The 10,627-nt window shown below is 45.9% G+C and overlaps 1 protein-coding gene across 1 annotated transcript in view; it reads right to left on the bottom strand.

Annotated features, from left to right (window-relative positions):
• Positions 1–10,402: 10,402 nt before the first annotated feature.
• Positions 10,403–10,627, bottom strand: part of ARHGAP25 (Rho GTPase activating protein 25) — an 18,018-nt gene continuing 17,793 nt past the window's right edge. The window contains exon 12 of the mRNA XM_009327191.1: positions 10,403–10,613. Coding sequence (XP_009325466.1) covers positions 10,403–10,613 — 211 coding nt within the window. The remainder of the gene's footprint in view (positions 10,614–10,627) is intronic.

Below are 10,627 nucleotides of genomic sequence, written 5' to 3'. Positions count from 1 at the left end.
GGGAGGTGCCTGTGTTGCAGAAAGCAGAAACCAGCTGCAAAAGGTGACCCATGTCTTACCCTAAACTCCTGCTTTGAAGTCGAAGGGAGAAATAATGTGTTTTTTCTCCTGTATTGACCCACACAGGGTAATGGTGCTGTTTCCCTGGCTGTGAAAAGGGACACATTTGAGGCTAAGCCTTGACATGGCATAGAAATCACCCAAGCTGTCTCTGGCACTGACACTGGATAAGGAAAGGCAGTGCGGGGTGATACCCCTTTCTCTACCTGCAAGCAAAGGGACAACACATACGCACTTGAATTCCTAGACTTTAGATGCCTAAATGAGAACAGATGAAAGCCACCCCAAATGTGTCTATCCTGAATGTCCTCCAGACAAAATGAGGCAGGTTTGCGACAACCTGTTTTTAAGCCAGTTTAGCTGGCAATGAAAAGCAGCCAGGCCTGGCTGCCACATTTAGTTGGCACAGCTGTAACCCAAAGAGGACCTGAGTTTATGGCCTAGCACCCCTGGACATTTCCTAATGAAAACAGACTGTCAAACCTACTGCTGTGCAAATGAGCTGCTTTAAAATCATCTTCTCAATAAGAAGAAAAAGCTAAGTTTTGCATTACAAGCTCACTGAAATAGAGACATCCATTAAAAAACCATAACCAAACTCTCTTTCTATAAACCATAAAGCCAGGAATTTCAAAAGGGCGGGCAGGTTTATCAGAGTTATCATCTCATTTGCACATCCCACTACAGGGGCAGGCTTTCGAATGACCTCAGAACCCTGGGCACATTTTGGGAACAAATCTGGCTGCTAGGCATCTTGTCTCACTCTCCTTCACACCTTCATGCCTGCCTTGCTCTCCTTCATCCCTCTATCACTCTCCATCCGCTTTCGCTCAGGCAAGATACCCTTTTTGTCAGGCCACGTCTCTGCAATCCGTTCCCTGGGGAGCGGGACTCGAGGCACGTAGCGTGCCTGCCCCTCTCACAGAGGAGCAGCTTGCAGGGGAAATGCAAGGCTGTTGAAAGCAGTAGAAGGAGCAGCCGTTAGAATTACTGCTTCTTTTCCCAGATAAAAGTGGAGGGAAAAGTCCACCTTTTGATACCCTTGTCAAGAAGATGAATAGTGGACGGAGGTCCAGCTCTCCCTGCTGAGGTCTCGGTAACATCTCCTGCAGCAACTGAGCGCGTTTGCTTTCAGATGCATGCTAATAAATGCCAATTGACTCTACTGCCTCTCAAGTCACTTCAGATGTCAGTAAGAGCAGAATTTGAGCTAGCAACTAGCTGTGAAAATTTCTGCTTCCAACCCCATCTCACCACCCAGCATTGCTGGCAAAACTCGTTAGGACATGGCCGCATTATTCCAGCAAACTGAGTTACTTTTTAGAGTGGATAATGCCAGAAAATATAGAAGAGTGTTGCTAACATATATACTGCAATATATCCAGCTCAGGGCAAATGAGCTTATGTTGGAAGTAGGAAGTTTGCTTACTTGTTTTACGCTGTTGGATACGTGCCCAGTGTGATTCTGTTCACAACGCAAATTGATCAACCTCCTGCTCGGCATTTCAAGGGCTTAGCGGGACCTTTGATTGCATTTTTTATGTAAACAAAGGAAATATGAGGGATAAAAGCAATCAACACGGCTGCAATAAAGGAAATTATATGAGAGGAATGGATTTCTGTGACATAGAGCAATGCTTCCCGAAAAGAGAGTGGGGGTTTCTTCCTAGCTCCAAATACTACATTTTCTGTGATGGCCCAAGATATGGCCAACAAAGACAATATGCTGTATTTTATTTTAATGGGCAGCTGCAGTACCATTAATTCAATATTAGCATAACTATATTTCGCAGAAGCTGCTGCCTGTCCTATCTGCAGTGACTTCGGGATGAGGGGATGCTCATTGCAGCACTAGAGCTCCCCAAACAATGTCCTTCAGCTCTGTGCAGTTGACGCTATCCAGGATGTGAGCTTCAGATGGTGTTGAAAAGATATGTGTCGAGTTAAGTGAGAAGGTTTAAATACAGGGTGGTCTCTGAAATCAAGTACAGTAGCTAACTAGCAACAGTGGCTAAACAACAGTCCAACCTTCCATAGCTCTCAGGTTTATGTTGGCTTTGCTGTAGCAACTCCTTATCTTTCCAGAGATTAGAGCATTTTAGATCAGTTGTTGTGAGATTTGGTGGAATCCATTTCCTGAGCTGTCACCGCTGGCTAATCAGGCAAAGTCGAAATGCAAAGCTTTGGGAGAGTGGGAAAGCAAAACCCGTTATCCTACAATACTGACCGTGCTCTAGTTGCTTTTATCATTACCAGATTTTAGATGCCCGGCTCAAGATACTGATATGGAGAAGCCCATAGCCTGAAACATAAGCCGGCCGAACTGTAAGCAGACCTAATATCTTATTGTAGGAAAAATGAGCCCTTTTACCATTTCGACAAGTACTGGTAGCTGGCATAACTGTTCACAAGTTATTGCTTACTGTGCTTGCTCTTCACCAGATCTGCACTATGAAATCCCAACCTGAATTCCCCCATGGGTTAAAATGAGAGTGGGGATCCATGGGAAACTGAGACCCGCACAGTTAGGAGACTAACAGGCTGATCCAAATGTTGAAACAGTTTACGTGATTTGATTTTGGCTTACATTAGTTGGTTGCTGCTGAGATAGATAGCGTGACATCATGCAAATACAACCTGCTATCCAAAATTTCACTTATAGCTTTGTATCAATTTTGAAGTCATTCTTGCAGGGAAAGCAGGGATAAACTCAACCACAGTTGCTTTCCTTGCTAAACTCACTCCTTTTCCCTTGGGATTTCTCTAGCTCACAATGTTTCTTGTTCTTTTGCACTCCTCTGCCAATCGACAACTTACACCAGCTGCAAATTTGGCCCAATAATATTGATTGCACGTCTTGTGCTTCCTCTGTCCACCCTAATTAGTGCATTAGAGATAAGCAATGTGCCCTGAGCAGCGAGCTAATGGCAGGGGGAGCAGGCCATGCTTCGTGGGGCATGTGTCCTTCCTGACGGGGGCTGCCACACGCGTTCCTCCGTGATACTGTTCAGGGCACTGCATGCAATACTAATGAGCTCCAGGACAGGCAAACAATTTAGACAAGGGCCTCAGTGAGCTCCCCAGAGTTGCATTAACCCCTGCACTTACTGCAAGAGAAAGGAGTAACTTAAGATAGAGCTGTTGGCTAAGCCAGACCCTGCTGCACGCTGCAGTCAGCACGCACACGGGAACGCAGCAGCTTTCGGGGGACTGCGTAGCCACTGGGAAACAACGGTATCTCTGTGACCAAGTGAATTGCACCTCTATATCCACTGTCCTTCTCTCAATAACCATCCCGCTTTTGCATCATTCTCTCATTCTTGCATCATTCTTCTCAGAGAAGAAACCAGTGTCTTCACCACTGACACCAATGTTGTCAACACTTCTGGCCTAAAACCTCTAGCCTAAAGTTAATAAAAGGAAGGGTTATCTGGCAAGCTCGGTGATCTAGTTATTATTGCAAATATTTATAGTGTAGATTGGGATTCAGGACTCCCAAGTCTTTGTCTGGCTCTGCTTCATATGTGCTCTGCAAACATTTTCAAAGGCATCATTACTTTTGTGTTGAGTTTTGGAGAGCAAAAATCTGTGACCTCGATGGCTTGACTTTCATCGGGACAGAAGACCTAATTAGTTTGGCTTGAATGGTGAATGCTGAGCACTCTGCTGTAAACTCCTTTGCCTTGACTGGCCAAGGCACTGCAAGGCTTGCACTTGTGCAGGCTCACCTTCATGGGCAATGGGCTCCTCGCTTGCTGGTATTGAAGCTAAAAGAGGATGGGGAGCTAAGACATGGGGCAGGTCAAGCAAAAAGCACTCTAACCGTCCGAGCCCTACACCTGTGTCCTAAAAAGCCACTATAGATGCAAACCACATTAAAGCTCCATCTTCACGTTGTGATGGGATGCCAGGGTGCTTCACCCCAGCTAGTGTTCCTGCATGAGATTTCTGAGCAGCCTTACAAAATGGAAGACTCTCCTACGATTTTATTTTTAAAAGCCATCCTGCTTGCCATTATCAGTGAGGCTTTATATTTGAGTGAGCAGAAGCGGGTCAGAGTGGATGACAGCAATTTAATCTGCTGTTGCTTTTCCATAACTTCTTGTGCTATCCTTGACCCTAAGCCAATGCCCTTCCACTGCCAGCTAGGGGAAAGATCCAGTCTCGTGGAGCTAATGAGTTTCTAAACCTGTATCCCAGGTCTTCCGCAAACTGTAAATGTGATTTATCCCCATTTCAGACTTCTTTATACAGCCTTCTTTACACTGGGTGGGAGGAAGGTAGCAAGGGAGCAGGATGTTCCCGCTCCCCCAGTGGAAACATCCCTTCCCAGGATGTGAAAACACTCCCGTTTCCAGTGGACATTTGACCTTTCACTCCTCGGCGCTGCCTGTAGCTGTTGTGTTGGGAATAACTGTCCTTGGGGTGCTTGGCTGACCTTTTGGATTGGCATTTCCATAGAGTTCAGCACTTAAAATGACCACTGGATTTTTGGCAGCATTAGAAAGGTGGATGCATGCAAAGGAAACACTTGGCAGCATTAGAAAATCCATCCTCTGAGCCCCAGGAAGGGACACACAGGGTAAAGGTGTCACTGAAAAGACTCAAAACCTGCACTGGCCCTAGAGATCAAGTGTAGACCTCATCCAGAGCACGCAGAGCGCAAGGGGAGCCTCTCCGGCTGGATGGCAGCCTGTGCTAGTCCTTATCGGGGAGCCGAGGAAAGAAACAAGGCAACGCTGCTGGGGAAAGGAAAAATTTACCTCTCACATGCTCAGAAAGCAGATGCCAAGCTGATACTTACCCTCATTTCTTTAATAAGAGGTCAAAGCCTGGCCCCTGCCTCGCTGGCTGGTTTTAAAATGCACTCATTTGGAAATAGCTCCCTGGATGCATCAAACAGCATTTTGGCCAGCTGATGAGATTAAAGGAACATTCCCCTGTTCCCAGTTCCTGTTATCGGTACATTGTGTTAAGAGGGCCAAAATACCACATCGTGTTTTTACGCGTGATAAAGCAAATTTTCACAAGCCACACCAGTGGCTGCTGACGGCGCTGGGAGCGTCGTTTCCCTCTGCCACACAGGGCTCACCAGGGTTGGCTGGGCACGGGAGTACAGGGAGACCTTTTGGACAGGGTTATGCATGAAAAGTGAACGGCTTTTTGTGAAGCTTCCTTACATGATGGACTCAAGGGGTAAACAGGATGTTTCCTTCTCGCTGAGCTCTCTGCTTGTTGGATTTTTCAGCTTGGTAAATTCTCTGATGTTTGCTAAAGGTTGAGCACACCCTGGAGTCTTGCAGTGGCAGCACCACTAAGGTCTCTCTGCTCTGCCCCACAGCCTTACACGTAGGAAAATTGCACCCAAATTCATATCACTTTCCTGGTTGCTGTATTTGGCTGAAGTTAAAAGCCGTATTTCTTAAGAAACCAAGTTCCCCATTAATTGCTGAGCACTTCTGTTTATGGGAATTACCTACTGACAAAACTCTTGTAAAGAAAAACAGCTGGAAGGGTAAACTATGCTCGGTGGAGACCACGCATGCGGTGAGCTGTTGGCAATGTGAATTATCCAAGGAAGAAGCTGTCCCATCTGGAGCCTCTGTGCAGTATTCACCATGCAAGCGCTCAGGGCATTTAACTGCTTGAATAACTCAGAATTCCTAAACTTGCAGGTTTTTTGCGCTAGAATAGTTGAGCATTTTCTCCAAAGGAGTGCTTATTCAGACAACTCCGGTCCCTGCTACCCTGGCTGCTTCCTCCTGCCCCCACGTTGGCCCTCGCTTTATCAGGATGCTCCTTTTTTGCCAGGTTATTTTTCCTCCAGGCCAGTTTGATGGTCTGGCTTTGTAGCATCCCTGTGCTGCAGCAAGGTGGCAGGAAAACACAGAGAAAGCGGGACAGTGGGACTGCTTCCAGGGAGGGTTTGGCTGAAAGTCTCGGGACTTTTTTTTCTCCCCACCTTGGTGAACAATTATTTATACAAGAAGTCTCAATTTGGCAGTCTTTTCTTCTTAAAAGCAGCCTGTTTTGGGGATATCTTTCAGCTCCCATGTAAAGGAAGGACGGACTGCATTACTCTGTCATTCCTGGGGGGAACAACGTGTTCTCACTGCTTTTCTTTCGTTTGTGTAAGCCATCCTAAATAATGGCTGGACGCTTTTCCCGCACGTCCACCTCGCCTCCCACAACAACTTGCTATTTTATGCAATAGCCAAGCTAAAAAAGGAAAGTTACTATCATGCCAAAAATGCAGCTTTGATAAAATATGAGGGGATAAGTCAGCATAAGTGTGACTGGCTCGGGATTCAAAGAGAATAATGAGGGAAGGATAATTTTATGTTCTTGCCTCTCACGCCTACCAAACACTTGGATGCAATGAAGTGAATTCCTAAATGAATGCAGTAAATACCTGAGAACAGCAAAACAGATTTTTTGCTCTAATGCAAAGAATGCTAGACAGTGAGTGCAGGGCTAAAATTATAACCTAAAAGATATCATATTTTCACCCCATAATGCATGATTTAACAGTTTTAGATGCATTCAGATCTGTGGTTTTAATTGCTTTAATTTGGAAAGCCATATCACATTTAAAGGGAGAGGAAAATCCTCAGTATCTTTTGTGGTTTATCCTACACAGTCTCCCATCACCTTGAAGGGGATGCTTGTGTCCTCTGGCTGTGCAGTGTGAGGGCTAAGGGGCGTGAAAAACTGCCTTTTGGGCAGTTTCCAAGCCTACAGTGCCCAGGACAGGGTTGAAAAGGATCTTTCTACAGGGTTTTTTCTTTATTCTCTGTGATAGACAGTCTGTTGTACTTTTATATGATAGTAGTATTTTCACACTTTCTAGGTTATCCAGAATCAATGCTTAAAGCCTGCTGAGCTGAAAAGCAGCCACCAAACAACCCTCCATGAGTTTATAATGCCCCTTGCAGCACAGAGGAACAGCAGCCCCTGCTTCAGGAACAGGATAGACTTTCTCTGCTACTCCTTCCCCAAAAAGCTCCATGGCTTGGCTGCAAACAGAGAGGGAGGAAGGAAATGTAGGTCTTGCATCAGTCAGTTTTCGGGGATCTTATGTTCTGGTGTCTCCAACAAAAGATCTGAAAGTGCATTAAATCCAGAGTAGGATTTGGGCATTGCCAGTACTCAGGTGTGGCTCTGGGCTTTGCGTGGCTGAGCCGAGAGGATATACCCTTGGGGTTGAAAAGGATGCAAAGTTTCCACAGGTCTGGCACGGGCAGATCCATGCTTTTCTGTCTCTGGAAAAAGCTCACTTTTTAAAAAAGGAAAACCCTCCTTATCTTACAGCACCCAACAGCAATACCAGCTCATACGATGCCCATGTTGCTCCCTGAGGCTGTTTGCTCCCCCCATGCACTTAGGAATTTCCAGCCCACCTGACCTCTATTGGAAAGTCTATCTTTTAAATATGACCACTATAAACACTGCAAAGTTTAATGGGCAGAACATCTTCAAAGAAGTTACTCTGATCTTCAGAAACAGTCATGGTTTGATAGAGGTTGTTTTGCCTATCTGCAGCGGAAGTGGAGGAATGCACAGTTTATACTAAAATAACGTGCACTTGTCCTAATCGTGGAGACTTCTGAGCCTCAGCCAAGCCTTTTCACGTCATTACAGTCTACTGTGGGCTGTGAAGGAATTATTTGCCTCTTCACACTTTTGATCTTTCCAGAAAGGAGCGTGTGGCATTTCCAGCCCAGATGTTCACAATGTTTCTCCTAGACCTGATGGAGAAGTTTCTCCCTAAATGACTCCTGAGCCTCATGCCCAGATTAGTAATGAGTTTCTTGTAAAGGTAAAAAATCAAATAAACACGGAAGCAGCTCTGTCAAGGTCATCTGAAATCACAGAAAAGAATCATGAATGGGAACAGTTGCTCTGAAATGGTGGCAGGCAAAATGCATCTCACAGGCACTTTGGAAACCTCTTGATCTGAGTGTTGGGAAGATGTGTGTCCCATAGGTGCATGGCGGGAACTTTGACTTGCAGCACCAATGGTGTTAGTGGTGCTTGAAAGAGACTTCAGGAGATAAGAAATGTGTCATCTCAGGATGCGGTAGCATGTAGGACATGCAGGTGATGGGGAAGGTGAGGTTTGGGTAGCGCACCTTTGAAGGTGGCTAAGCTGGTGCTCTTCTCTGTGATGCCCATCCCTCTGCAAGGCTGTGGGCTGCGAAGCTCTGCACCAGCAGGTCCAGGCCCGCTGGTCCAATGCAAAGAGGTGCTGTGATCCTTGCTGAGATTTCAAATTACCAAGTTTCAGATTTGAAACATTTTAATCAGAATTGAAACATTTTAATCAGATTTGAAACATTTTAATCAGATTTGATCATTGCAAAAGCAGAAGACCTTGGCTGTGGGACCTCTGGAAGGCACTGTGCTTTTGCAGCAGCCCTATGCAGTAACCCCATGCAGGCCTTCAGAAAAAATTAATTCCCTGGTGTGAAGGTTTGTGGGCAGGACAGTGAGGTGCTGTGTGGTCTCTGGGGATTCTATGGAAAGAAAAACCACCTGGAGTCAGAGCCTATAGGTCGAATGAGCTATTTATGGGTTGGATTCTTAAATGCAGCTCAACTTTCACAAACCTTTCCTTTACCTGTACTTTATATCCACAGCTGAGCGAAGGTGGATTCAATACACCAGGCTGAATCTAAGTTTGAGACTAAGGAGTCTAGACTCAGTTTTAGGGCTAGACGAGCCTCCCCCAGCAAGGCTGATAGCAGCGAGTGCTGTACCCCCAATATTGACTTTTATTCTCTGATAACATTTTCCTGCTCCTATCTCCCTTTTCTTCCCCCATAGTTTCCTCTGTGTCCCTTTCTCTCACCGGTTCGTTTTTCTTTGCAGGTTCTGCCAAGCAGGTCTGCAGCCTGTCTTGAGCTGAACTTTTGTACCACCAAAGCCAAGTCCTCAGTAGCAGTAATCCAGTGTTGTTGCATTAACTTCACCATGCTTGGCACAGAGGCACGTGTTTGGTCCTAGACATCTTGCTTCGAAACTCCTACAGATCTCTGTGTTTTTCCCTCTTCTGTTCCCATCAAGGCTCTAGGCTGGGCTGAGGCTGTGTGTTGCTGTTCCCCTTTCTTAATATAAATGAGGAGTGAAAGGTTTTCTTGCAGAGTCCTGTTATTTTCTTTCCTACACCAAAAGCTTCAGCAGCATGGTGGTACTGCTGGAAGGGCAACTTGCTAGCAGGCAGTGAGAAAAGAAGCAGACAAGTTTACAAATAGCCACACTGGCACCATGAGACCTTCGGGTCCAGTTAGTCTTTACGCTGATGGCAGCAAGTGACAGGGAGAGACCCAGCATCATTATTGGGGTGCAAATCCAGGTTTCCACCGAGGTGGCTGAGGAAATCGTGTTCTATGCTGATGAAATGATGAAAAACAAAAGTGGAGGTGGTAAATAAGTCCAAATCTGTTATTCTTTGAAAACTGTCCATGAGGAAAAATGCAGAAGCCCCATTTTCTGTACTGGGTAAAGTTGCTGATGGACTCCCGCTGCACAAAGAGCTCTGTGTATGGATGTGTGAAAGCGCTCTCCAAAGCCTCATCAGCGGCTGTGCTGGATTTATATACACGTGGCTATAAGGAACAGTGATTTAAAATAACCGAACAGCCTCTTAACTAAAGAAGTTTTTATGATATTGTGATTTTATACCTGGAGCCTTGATATTGATGAGTTTGGCACAGCACGGCGAGTGATGCTGTATGAGACCTCTTCTCAGTGGACCTGACGGGCTGTCTGGGCTTCTCTTGCTCTATAAGAGCAATAACCAACTGTGTGTGTTAATGTGAACATCTCAACCGTGGTGCTGACAGCATTTGCAGCCCACCATCCAGGCACACTGCGTGACGGGCTGTGCCACCCCAGACCTCAGGGCTTTTCTGTCTCCCCGGATCCAGGATTTTTGTTCCACTCAGAAGCACTGTGGGTGTCTCCAACAAGGAGCCAGCTGGCTGGCAGGAGGGATGCTTGCTGGTTTATTGTTGTAAAGGCATAATGTGTCCTTAACCTGAACTCCTGAGTGCAAGATATTCTGATTGAGCAGCAAGAAGTATTGGCCTGTTCTACAGGTAACTCGAGCAGCTGAAAGAGGAGTTGAAAAAAACACACCAAAAAAGCTAAAGAATTTTTTTGAAATTTCCTGTTTCAGAGCATAAACCAGCCTCTAACTTCTGGGCTCCTTCCTCCGAACCAGCCTGCGGTCAGTAGCAGAACGCCAGACGATACAAGTCCCTGGCTCTGAACCTGCTTGGCAATTCCTGTGGATTCATGCAGCTGCATTTTACGTCTGTGCACAGCTTGGTGTCTTCTCCTAGTTGGTTTTGGCATCAGTTTTGCTTGTGGATTTAGCTAAGCTTTTTATCTCCTCCTCAAGCATCTTGTTTTTCTTCTCCATGTCTTCCCGTAAGCGCTCCACATTCATCAACTTCAGCTCCAGTTCCTCAGACTTCTTCTTCTCCCTCTCAATGTCCTGATTCAGCCTCACCACTTTGGCCCAGACTTCATAGTTTTCCTTCTCGAGACTGCAAAGAAAAAC

The sequence above is a fragment of the Pygoscelis adeliae genome, unplaced genomic scaffold, assembly GCF_000699105.1.
Source record: "Pygoscelis adeliae isolate BGI_AS28 unplaced genomic scaffold, ASM69910v1 Scaffold187, whole genome shotgun sequence".
NCBI classification, from domain to species: domain Eukaryota; kingdom Metazoa; phylum Chordata; class Aves; order Sphenisciformes; family Spheniscidae; genus Pygoscelis; species Pygoscelis adeliae.
Note: the sequence above shows the minus strand (reverse complement) of the source record. Positions and strands in the feature narration are given on the sequence as shown.